At 39.0% G+C, this 12,434-nt stretch overlaps 1 protein-coding gene across 1 annotated transcript in view; it reads left to right on the top strand.

Annotated features, from left to right (window-relative positions):
- Positions 1 to 212: 212 nt before the first annotated feature.
- INTS2 (integrator complex subunit 2) overlaps positions 213 to 12,434 on the top strand; it is a gene marked incomplete at its 5' end in the record, with an annotated part of 30,525 nt that continues 18,303 nt past the window's right edge. The window contains 11 exons of the mRNA XM_010186884.1: positions 213 to 436; positions 1,009 to 1,198; positions 1,706 to 2,171; positions 2,817 to 3,036; positions 3,346 to 3,537; positions 3,684 to 3,907; positions 4,409 to 4,551; positions 5,035 to 5,220; positions 5,414 to 5,562; positions 5,799 to 5,972; positions 8,480 to 8,499. Of these exons, the coding sequence (XP_010185186.1) occupies positions 213 to 436; positions 1,009 to 1,198; positions 1,706 to 2,171; positions 2,817 to 3,036; positions 3,346 to 3,537; positions 3,684 to 3,907; positions 4,409 to 4,551; positions 5,035 to 5,220; positions 5,414 to 5,562; positions 5,799 to 5,972; positions 8,480 to 8,499 (2,188 nt within the window). The remainder of the gene's footprint in view (positions 437 to 1,008; positions 1,199 to 1,705; positions 2,172 to 2,816; positions 3,037 to 3,345; positions 3,538 to 3,683; positions 3,908 to 4,408; positions 4,552 to 5,034; positions 5,221 to 5,413; positions 5,563 to 5,798; positions 5,973 to 8,479; positions 8,500 to 12,434) is intronic.

Genomic DNA, 12,434 nt, shown 5'->3' with positions numbered 1-12,434 from the left:
AATAAAAATTAATTAGCTGGTGCTTTTTTATAGAGACTTGGATCGTACATGCAGGTTTTTTTATTTGTCTGTTAAAATAAGAACTATTCCATTTATAATCAGTGCTACTTCTTGTTAAATGCTGGGAACACTAGTATGTTTTCTATTAATATTTCCTAGAAGCAGAGTGTTAATTCTAAGCCTTCTGCTTAATATGTGTCTTGCTTTTCCAGGAACTGATGAGTCCCCAGAACCACTGCCAATCCCAACATTTTTGTTGGGATACGATTACGATTTTCTGGTGCTGTCTCCATTTGCTTTGCCGTACTGGGAGAGACTGATGTTGGAACCGTACGGATCTCAAAGAGATGTTGCTTACGTTGTGGTGTGCCCCGAGAATGAGGCTCTGCTGAATGGAGCAAAAAGCTTCTTTCGAGATCTGACTGCAATCTATGAGGTACATCACTGGTGGCAGTGAGCAGCCAAATGGGTTTTTGAAAGACTGTTTCTAACACATACTCGTAACTACTTATCGGGCTTGTCCCAGGTGATATAGACGCTTGCACAGAATGCTGTCTCGGAAGGCTGCTCGAAAGGATTTTAGGAATGGGCCCTTGGAAGACAAGGGTTGTTAGCACTGCTCACCGTTCCTTGTAGTGCTAACTGTGTTGAGAGTCTTTATCTGATAAACGCCACTCAGTGGTAGGACTCTGTATTACCATAATTGTTTTAGCTACGTTTAATTAATTAATTAAACACATCTATTACTTGGATTGTGATTAGCATTAGAGTAGATAATGTATCAACCTGTTTTTCATGTGTTTAGGAAAACCTGAAAATAAACCGTAAAAATCACCATAAAACGTATCATACTGGTATAGTATTCTAGAATTAAAATATTACTTTGGAATATCATAATTAAACTATGCATGCTCTGTCTTTACATATATGCTCCTTTATGTGATATCTAACAGTCTTTAAGGCTTGCAAATCCCTTATCTTGCATCTTCTATTTTACCTTCTTTGCAGTCATGCAGGCTTGGTCAGCACAGACCTATCTGTAAGTTACTGCCTGATGGGATCATGAGAGTTGGACCTACTGCTTCAAAGAAACTTTCGGAGAAGTTGGTCACAGAATGGTTCTCACAGACAGCTAATGCCAACAATGAAGCATTTTCCAAACTCAAGCTATATGCCCAAGTTTGCAGATATGAGCTGGGTATGAAATTTTTTTCAGTGTTTCTTATTTCATAGAATTATCACTTCCTCTATTTCAGTAGAGGAGAATAAATAATTGCATGTATTTATTGAGTCTTATTGTTTGTTGCAGTTTTCTGATTGTAAGCTTGGAGGGAGGGGAAATCTAACCGCCCCCCCCTCCATATATTTAGGTACATTCTGAAGTGGCTTCTTGTCATCTAGCTGTATCTTTAGGGAATGGCAGTGTTGCTGCCTGACAGGGATTTTGGTTGTCTTTGTTGACTTAACTTCTGAAGCAGTGATTTCTAACACTTCAACATGGCTAGAAAAAAAAAAAAATCTGGACATTTCTGAGTGAGTCTTATGAGAATACTAGAATTTGAAAATTTCATACAGGCACTTTAATTTGAGAGGTAAAATGTATGCTAAGGGTTTGCTCTTAGTTTTGTTAAAATTAGAGACAGATGAAATATGCTTAAAAACAGCTGCAATATAAAATTTACCCTTTCTTTTTCTTGTTTTTCAGGTCCTTATCTTGCTTCTCAGCCTTTGGACAGTTCTTTACTTGCCCAGACAAATCTAGTCCCTCCTTCTAGCCAGCCGGTCTCTGCTCTGCCCCCAGTGACAGCCAACACTGGAAATCTGAACACTCCATCGTCCGCTCCTGCAGCTCCCACCAGTAGTGCTATGCCAGTGACATCAAACAGTGCCATGTCTTCTGCCGTTACTACAGCTAATTCAACCTTGACTACCACTGCCCCGTCGTCCTCTTCTGCCAATATAGGCAGTGGGATACCAACAAGCAAGCCTTCTTCATTTCCGCCTTTTAGCAGTATGAACAATACCACTTCTGCCTCCCTGCCTGCTCAGGCTGCAACAGTCCAAAATGGGCAAACAGGAGGGCAGCCGCAACAGCCAACGCTGCAAACGGCAGGGATGTCTGGAGAGATGACTTCAGCGCCCGCACAGCCCCATCCAGAAGTTTCTGAAAGGTAACGAACTGCAGAGTCAAAGCTGCTTCAGCTAAAAAAAAAAACCCCTCAGCTCAACCTGTTAATGTCATTCTTGTCCCGTCAATAAAAATCCTATATTTCTTTTCTAGTCACCAGGCTGCTTTTTAGGGAAAATGAGAGTTCATTCATGGTGGAGCTGAACTTTTTTTTGTTCCAGTCTTAGCTGTAGTTCTAATTACATCTCATTCTCTGCTGTGGTGCAGAAATAAACTTTCTCTTTTTTCTTCTCTTTCTAAAGAGAAAAAATACACCAAACTACTCACTTCTATATTTTTAAGGAGGTGTGGGATGGGGGAGCAGAAAGAGATGACTGGCACCATCTTAAAGTTCTACTCTCTATTATCAAGGTTACAGTAGTAAAGATAGCTCTTACTGAGAGACTGACCTTGTAGGTATTCTTGTTCCCCAGTTGAAGTAAGAGCTGAAGGCTAAAGACAAGACAAGAAATACTGAGTTGCTGATAAGCTTACATACACAAATTAAATTAAAGGACTGTTTTTTACACCACAGTTGACTCAAAGGTCTTTCAGATTAATATTTGACAATTTTATCATAGTTTTAAAATAAAAATAAATCTTTATAAAACTCAGCTTTTTGTAACTGGTTTCAAAATTTCATTTCCAGCACTATGGATCGTGATAAAGTTGGAGTCCCTACAGATGGAGATTCACACGCTATCACCTATCCACCTGCAATTGTAGTTTACATAATTGATCCTTTTACATATGAAAAAAAGGATGAGAACAATAGCTCATCTAGTTTGTGGACACTTGGACTTCTGCGCTGCTTTTTAGAGATGGTTCAGGTTCTTCCTCCTAACATCAAGAATATAATTTCTGTGCAGGTGAGCCAACATTTATAGAAATGTCCTGAACAAAAGTAGCTTTTGGCTTTGGCTGTGTTTTGGAGGTGATAATGCCCCAGGATGATAGTTCCATTTGCTTTGTAAACGTTACTTACAGTTCTATAGCTGTTAAATCATTAAGATCATAGGTTTTAGAGCAGTTTGGGTGGTGTTAACCAAAGCTAAATCCCGTAATAGATGCCAAACTTTTAAAATTTGAAAAGTAGAGTACTCAAATACTATCTCAGTCTATTTATTCTAATGATGAAACAGTAATTATTTCCCCCGCTCCTCTGTTATCTGTTTTAGATTGTCCCATGTCAGTACCTTCTACAACCTGTGAAACACGAAGACCGGCAGATTTACACTCAGCATTTAAAATCTTTGGCATTTTCAGCTTTTACTCAGTGTCGGAGACCTCTTCCAACTTCCACCAACGTGAAAACATTAACAGGCTTTGGTCCAGGTTTAGCAATGGAAACTGCTCTTAAGAGCCCTGATGTGAGTATTGTTAACGTGATTGTGTGAACATGCAGATCGGAGAAATGTCTGTTCATTAAATCACTGGTGTCTTTCCTGTTAACTAACTACAGTTCTTAAGAAGAATTGTTTTTCAAGCTTCATTGTCTGTTCTGTCATCTTTATAGAGACCAGAGTGCATTCGACTATACACCCCTCCTTTTATACTGGCTCCTGTAAAGGACAAGCAAACAGAACTAGGAGAAACTTTTGGAGAAGCTGGCCAGAAGTATAATGTGCTTTTTGTAGGCTACTGTTTGTCTCATGATCAAAGATGGCTTCTCGCATCCTGTACAGATCTCTATGGAGAACAGTTAGAAACTTGCATAATTAATATTGATGTACCAAACAGGTAAGAATGAACCTGTTAAATTATTTTTTTAGCATGTATATCTTTTTTTCATTCCCCTGAAAAATTAGTTTGCTTATGATGCTGTGAGAATAGCTCTGCCTTTTGTAAACTCGCTGAAGCTTGCAAAACTAGCTGAAGCAAGTGGATATTTTTCCTATTATGTGCATATTGTTTTGAGTGATATTTCTAGAAGAACATTATTTGGTTTCATGTGATTCTTGAATGTTTTTGTATGTGTGTTCATACTCCCCACACACACTTGCTGTTTTTTGATGTCAGTGTTACAATATGATTAAAACAAACAAAAAAACCCTGAACAAACCACAAAAAAATAGCCCATAGAAACCAAACAAACTGAAGTTGCAGTCGGTGTACTTCAGTGCTACTGTCCTTGGGTCCTGTGAATGTTCAAGCTCATACAAATAACAAGTTCCAAATGTGGCAGTAAAAACTTGTTGCAGATGAGTTCTAGTTTTATTTTCCCTTATTTCTTTCTTCTAGAGCTCGCAGGAAAAAGGGCTCTGCCCGCAGACTTGGTCTTCAGAAACTTTGGGAATGGTGCTTGGGACTTGTGCAGATGAGCTCTTTGCCGTGGAGAGTTGTAATAGGCCGTTTAGGAAGAATAGGACACGGGGAATTAAAAGGTAACATTAGCATTTTTAGAGTCTAAGTCTTGATTTGAAGCTTTCATTTTTCAGGAATACAAAGTGTCTGTCCTTCTTTCTGGAAGAAAACCTAAATAAGTTTAGAGTTTCTTTTGTATAATCAAAAATTAACTCATGTGAAGTTTGCACCACACACTTACAGGTAAAATATGTATTCTGCAGCCAGTGCTGTTCTTCTAAACAAACCTATGTCCTTTATATCCTCAGACTGGAGTTGTTTGCTGAGTCGCCGAAACCTTCAGTCTCTCAGCAAGAGACTGAAAGACATGTGCAGAATGTGTGGTATCTCTGCTGCAGACTCTCCCAGCATTCTCAGTGCTTGTTTGGTGGCAATGGAACCACAGGGGTCCTTCATTATTATGCCAGGTATTTGAGAAACTCTCTCTTGTCTCTTTTTTTGGCAAAGGAACTAATAGCTCGGACTTAGCAAAACTAAGGAAACATTTGCTTTCTCTTCCAAAGATTCTGTATCGACTGGCTCTGTATTTGGACGCAGCACCACTTTAAATATGCAGACATCTCAGCTGAATACCCCACAGGACACATCATGCACTCACATACTTGTGTTTCCCACATCTGCATCTGTGCAAGTAGCATCGTCAACTTACACCACTGAAAACTTGGATCTGGCCTTTAACACAAACAATGGTTAGTAGATCAGATTTTTTTCTTGTGTTAAAAACAAACCAACCAGATACCCCATGTCACTCCCTCTACAAGATGACTGTTTTTTCTAATGAACTACAAGATTTATGGGGAAAATGACTTCATTTCAGAATGCTTTGTCATATCCTGTATGTGGGGGAATTATAGAAATTCACTGGTCTTGTTCTTTTTCAAGATGGAGCAGATGGAATGGGAATCTTTGACTTGTTAGACACTGGAGATGATCTTGATCCTGATATTATAAATATTCTTCCTGCATCCCCCACTGGATCCCCTGTACATTCTCCAGGGTCCCACTACCCCCACGGAGGTGATATCGGCAAGGTAAGTATTTGAGAAAATACAGAGGGGTGCGTGTGTTTTGGTTGATTGTTCTCCGTCTGCTAATTTCCTTTTGTGGAATGAAAGGTTCCTACGAAATATTTTGAATCAATTGGATGTTGGATTGTCTTAGCAATATTCCTGTAATGCTTGGATATTTCAAAATGCTTTGTGTCTTGAAAACTACAGGTAATTTCTATTAAGTTTGTGCTCCTAATATTAAGCCTGTTGTTTTACAGGGTCAAGGTACAGACCGATTGCTTTCAACAGAATCTCATGATGAAGTAACAAATATACTGCAACAACCACTGGCCCTTGGTTATTTTGTGTCAACTGCCAAAGCAGGTCCATTGCCTGACTGGTTTTGGTCAGCGTGTCCTCAAGCACAAAATCAGTGTCCCTTGTTTCTTAAGGTACTGTAACTTCAGCAGGCTGCAAGCCGCCTTCCTGGGCAGTGTGGCACAGAAAACTGTGCAGTGGGCAGGGACTTATGAGAACTACTGTGTTTAAAACAAAGTTGGTTTGTGTCTCGTGGAATATGTCTGCTTTTGTTTAAGAAGAGGTTAGGTTTTGAATATTTGAGCTTTGGCTTTTTGTCCTAACATTTTTAAAGAAAGAAAAATTGTTAATGGAAGCAACAGATGTTCTGAAGGGCTCTGCTCTTCTGATGGGTTCTTATTGGTAGTCTGGACTCCTTTTTCTGAATTTGTGTTATGGTGTTTTGTAAGAATAGGTTGAGTTTCTAGACAGATCTCTGGTTAATGCTTGATTCATGTGAGGACTGGTAGTAGAGAGGGAAGTACACAAGTGTAATGTAATATCTTATTAGTAATGAGTAAAAAAGTAATAATAAATAAATCTCTTTATGTATTGCACAAAGCATAAAAGGCAGGTTTTCCATCTGGCTGTTGCCGAGTGATAGCCATTGTATCCTGGGGTGTATCAGGAGGGGGGTGGTGAGTAGGTCGAGAGAGGTTCTCCTCCCCCTCTACTCTGCCCTGGTGAGACCGCATCTGGAATATTGTGTCCAGTTCTGGGCCCCTCAGTTCAAGAAGGACAGGAACTGCTGGAGAGAGTCCAGCGTAGGGCTACAAAGATGATTAAGGGAGTGGAGCATCTCCCTTATGAGGAGCGCCTGAGGGAGCTGAGTCTCTTTAGTTTGCAGAAGAGGAGACTGAGGGGAGACCTCATTCATGTTTATAAATATTTAAAGGGTGAGTGTCTCGAGGATGGAGCCAGGCTCTTCTCGGTGACAAACAATGATAGGACAAGGGGTAACGGACACAAACTGGAACACAGGAGGTTCCACTTCAATTTGAGAAGAAACTTCTTCTCAGTGAGGGTGACAGAGCCCTGGCCCAGGCTGCCCAGAGAGGTTGTGGAGTCTCCTTCTCTGCAGACATTCAAAACCCACCTGGACGCCTTCCTGTGCAACCTCATCTGGGTGTTCCTGCTCCGGCAGGGGGATTGGACTGGATGATCTTTTGAGGTCCCTTCCAATCCCTAACGTTCTGTGATTCTGTGTGTGTATCATCGCTCTGGATATTGTCTGATGCCCTTATCTTTTTATGGCACAATCAAGACATACTTGGCACGTTTAAGGCTATACGTTAGTATACGGAGAAACTTTCTGTATTAACATTGTTCACTTTTGACTTAAATTATCATCTCTAATACTATGCTTCATTTTCTAATGATGCAGATATATCTTCTGTAGCCTTATTTGTGTCTGGATTAGCGGTTTCTCTTGTCCTAAGCTCAGCTATGGCTTTGGTATAAGATATTTTTTTGAATATAGGATTTATTATTTACCCTAAGTGGCTCTATATATGGATTATAAATAGACCAGTCTTATGGAAAGCAACTGAATGTCCAAGTCTGTATATTACTGAGACATCTTGGGTCACTTGAGTTGCTTGTTTAATAATCACTTAATGTAGGCAAAGGGATTTAAAAAAAAAAATCTATTGTTTATGCACTACTAGCACTGTGCTTTTAGAAGAGATCTAAGTGTATTTTCCTTATAGTCTGATAATTTCTGCACTTGGTGGTGGCCTAACGATAAAATTTATTTTGATGTTATTGTCAGGGAATAGAAGGTGACTGCAAGGTACGGGCAACAATACAGGGGGAAGAAAATATGCTGTAGGTGAATCAGGCAGTAACTGCTGGCATCTTTCTGCCTTTTTTAGGCCTCTTTGCACCTCCACGTGCCTTCAGTGCAATCAGACGAGCTACTCCACAGTAAACACTCCCATCCACTTGATTCTAATCAAACTTCTGATGTGCTCAGGTATTTATGATTGATCACTTGCAGAAATATTGTGCGTTTCATTTTAATACTGCTGCAGTGAAGCTGCATATTTGTTTGTTTTTCTGGCTGTTTTTTCTTTTGTGCTGCTGATATTCTTAGTACATCACAGAGACAATATAAATTGCTGTGCTTTGAGTGATTAAAGGGTGGCTTTATCACAGAACAGTGCAATTAAAAACAAACATGTCTAAGCCCTTCTTTAACTATAATCAGTGTTGATTAAAATGAAAATATTTGAAAGACAATTAATTCCTCAAGCTAAAAGAGAGTTTGAGGTGTAACACAGAAGATGGTGCATAAATGAGTGGAAAATATTTATAGTAAAGCCAGAATCTTGCATAGGAATCTTGTGGGAATACTGAAATGCTGAAGTACAAGAGTCTAGAGGAACTCCTGTAAACATAGGATGCTTGTTAAGAAAACATCAAATTTTTTTCTTCATGGTTTTTTTGTGTATGTGAACCTGTGGACGTTAATTAAGCATAGACAATTAAAATGACAGTTTTCCACTGAAAGAATAGCTGAGCTTTGAACTGCTTGTACTAATTCTGAAGGCATGTTATTTCAGAATGTTGGCAAACGTATGTTATGTTTTTTATACCAAAGAAGTTGGATTATATTAAATTAGGACTGTAAAATACTGGTGAGAAAATCTGTTGGCCTGATGGAAGCTTGTTTGCTTTTCAGGTTTGTTCTGGAACAGTACAATGCACTCTCCTGGCTAACCTGTGATCCTGCAACCCAGGACAGACGGTCATGTCTCCCAATTCATTTTGTGGTGCTGAATCAGTTGTATAACTTTATCATGAATATGCTGTGATCTTCATCTGAATTTTGCAAGACAAAAATGAGGAAAAGGGATATTTCACCGCAGGACTAAGTTATAATTCTTCTCAGTGCAAGTTGTTTGTGATGGGGTATGAATCTTGTTACTTCCAGCAAATATTGTTTTGACTTGTGAGAGGGGTGCCTGTCGCCCTGCTGTCTTGGAGTCATCAACTATGGGGGACGCTTTAGAATGATGATCAGAACGTGTATTATAGCATTTTTAGTAGCAAAATTAACCATTTTTCCCCAGCCACAGTATTTGTGAAGAGTAATGAGCCATAGTACCCAGTCATGGTTAATGAATATTCAAAGCATGGAGATGAGAAGGAACGTGAGGAACAATAAGTTTCAACCTATGGCTTCAGAACATCAAGATGTTCTTGTATTGGATTATAGTACCTAGTATTCAAAAATGCCTGCATCTCTTATTTATTGTAAGTTTTTAAATGTATAAATTGTCTTATATTTCTTAACCTCTTTTATAAAAATTTTCCTAGAAGGTTTATACTGCCTTCTTGCTTTAAAGCAATTGGTCTAAAATATATGTAATCGTCTTAATTAAAAGTTGCAGTAGGTTGCTTTTAGAGTATTATTTTTTTGTAAGGGGTGGGTGGGGACAGTAAATTTGTATTGTCTTGATGTACAGTTTAACGGGGATAGAGGGGTTAATGTCCATACCATTGTGTGTGGGGGATTTACAGCTAAGCTGTAGTTGCAGAGTACATGTACAGTAATGAAGTTCACTGTGTTTATATAAATTGAAAAGGTACTGGGTCTTACAGCATTTTATATCACACCTTTACAGAGTAACAATGGCAATATATAAGTGATATTGTAGGTGGTTTAACTTGTAGTGAGAATAAAACGAATAAACCCTTCAATTGAAGTTTGTGTTATGGTTCAGGGCTGTGGCTAGATTCTCAGATCTATTTCCAGTACAAGTTTTAGTATTGCAAGAATATCTTGTGCATTGTTGTTACCTAGATATTCTTGGCACTGTGGCAACTGCATTATTTTCTTCCACATTTGCGATAAAACGTGAATCTGATGCGGAACACGCAGAAAACTGATCTTATCCAAAGTCTCCTGTAAGGCTGAAATTTAGCCCAGCTCTAGCCATTTTACAAATGCAAAAATAGTCAATCTTGACTTTAAGATTGGTGTGTGTTTAACTAAAATGTGGTGTATATAGATTCTCAGTGAATTCTGGTATTCAGATTTTATTCCACTAGTAAAAACAAACAAACAAAAACCACAAACACAACAAAACAACAAAACAGCACGAAACCCTGAACATTTTCCTTTTTCATGTATTTTTGGCACTGTGGTGAAGGTCCCAGGTTTCAGTGTATGGCCTTCTCCATATCCCCTTTTCAGGCTCTGGCTGGGGCACGTGCCAAGGAGGCTTAACCCTCCCTAAGGAAGGGACTGACAAACCACAAGGCTTTCGTAAACGTCTCCCTCTATCTACGGTCACCATTTTTTCTCAGTAGCTTCCTTTCTCCCAGCACATGCCAAATGTCTGATGCTGCTCTAAAATAGCCCCTACGGGTGCTGAAGAGCAACACGGCATACGCTTTTTCTGGGTTCCTCATCTGATTGCCAGGTTAAGATTGCAGTGCTTACACGAGCCTGTTGTGATAACCCATGTCCTGGGTCTTAATACTGTCTGTCTCGCCGGTTTAAACCTTTAAAGGAGCAAGTTTTAAGATCCATTTGTGCACCCACTGTTGATCCTTTAGAAGGAAGAATTCTCTTGCATTTACAAAACTTACTGTGTTAATGAAAAACATGTTTCGTAAATGCAGAATACCTGCCTGAGATCGTTCTTCATATAAATGGTCTCCTTGAACCATGTATATACATTATTAGCAACTTTTTTTTTGGTTTTGTATAAAGAAGGTGTATAATTGGTGGTGAAAGTTTTCACTCATTTCCTCAAAACAACATGAGGGCAATCAGAAGCTAGCGTATTTTGATAAAGAATTAAAAACTGGGTCTGTCCATTACTTTATCTTGATAATGGTAGCACACCTCAGATTAAACAGCACTTTTTTGTCTTACAGAAGGGTTTTTTCTCATTTGACTGAGATTTTTGAAGTGGAAAAGTGCTCCTAAAACTGGAATTTTCAAAGCATGTGTCCTTTTTAATTGTTTTTTTTTTTAAAAGCTTTGTTGCTAAGTGGTCATATTTAATCCTGGCTCAGTTAGCCAAGTTGCAAGGGCTGGGTTTTGGCGCTGCTTTGTGTTAAATCTGACTTGTATGCACAAAGGTAAGTGAATCGGCTGCCTGAACTCTGGTGTAACTGTAGTCTGTTACTTGGACCACAGCCTTCCCTGTGAAACTCTCCAACTGTGAAAGCTGCCACTTTCCCACTCTTCCTCGAATGCCATTAAAGTAAATTATATTATTTGTAACCACTAAAAAGATTAGGTGGACCATTCCTGGAGTGATAGTCACAGCCAGCAATGTACATATCAAACCGTGGAGCCTACTACTACATTGGGCATAATTTTTTGTTACTACTTTCATTTAACTATTTTAAGTGCACATAATAGCTGGTTTATATTCAAAATTGTCACAATTCAATAACTTGGGTTCTTTAGCAAGTACAGGCCTGAATATTTGAGAAGTTCAGCTCTAGCTTCTCAAAACAGTCTTGCAAGACGACAGTGTTCCTGGCAGTGCTCTGTGCAGTAGCTGTGAAGGTTTACCTCCTCTTCAGTACCCAATGAAAGAAGAATCTGAGCTCTGAAATACATAAAATACATAAAAATATGAATTTCAACCTAGCTAATACTCTATTGAAGCCATTTAGTCCCCTCTGACTCACTACTATATGAATTAAACTTCTGAAAACCTTGTTGCTAGACCAGCAGGCCACCAATTGTACTTGGAAACAACCCTTACGTTTTAAAGTAGCTGTAACGTTTAGATCTTTCTAACATTTCCTGAAATAATTAATGATAAACGAATTTATATTTAAGTCCTCAGCTATGTTCTTACTTAGCTGTCAGTTATGGCGCAGATTATTGTATTTCTGTATTTACCTCTGTTGGTAATTTTAACTTCATGTGTTGCTATGAAGACTTGTAATATCAAACTGTTCTGTCGCATTATTTTAAAGCTTTCAAAAATAAGAGTAAAATGTTTTTAAAAAAATGCTACTGCACCATATAATTTGCTGCACAACAGTAGGGCACAGCATATCAGTCTGTTTTGATAGTAATGCTGCATAAATGATGTTTCGATCTGGGTTTCTTTTGAGAATTCATTTGTTAGCTGACAGTATATGACATTACTGTCTTGACAACCTCCAGCTGGGAAGGTTTGGTTTTTTGGTTTAGGTTTTTTGTTTTACTTTGTTGTTGGGTTGTTCTTTTGTGTTTTAGGGGTTTTTTTGTTTTTGGTTTTTTTTTTCCTCGGTAAAGGACCCAGGACTATGCTTCATATGTAAAGGTTTTACTATTATTATTGTTTGTGGGTGTACTTTTTGTTTTCAGTCGACTAAAGCTTAAGTTACAGTAGAACTGGATTTGGGACCTACCACAATCCTCAGGGTCACTTTTTCAGGACGTTACTAATTTAGCTTTAGGTTTTTCCGAGACAACTGGACGTGAGGACCTCGCAGAGCGCTGGGGTTGGGATGATGCAGCCCGTGGCCTCATTACTGGACATGTCACCTTCCCGCCCCTCCCGGCATGGCGGAGCCCCTCGAGGGATACCCCACCA

The sequence above is a fragment of the Mesitornis unicolor genome, unplaced genomic scaffold (assembly GCF_000695765.1).
Source record: "Mesitornis unicolor isolate BGI_N332 unplaced genomic scaffold, ASM69576v1 scaffold16446, whole genome shotgun sequence".
In the NCBI taxonomy this organism is placed as follows: Eukaryota; Metazoa; Chordata; class Aves; order Mesitornithiformes; family Mesitornithidae; genus Mesitornis; species Mesitornis unicolor.
This window is presented reverse-complemented; position numbering and strand designations above follow the sequence as displayed.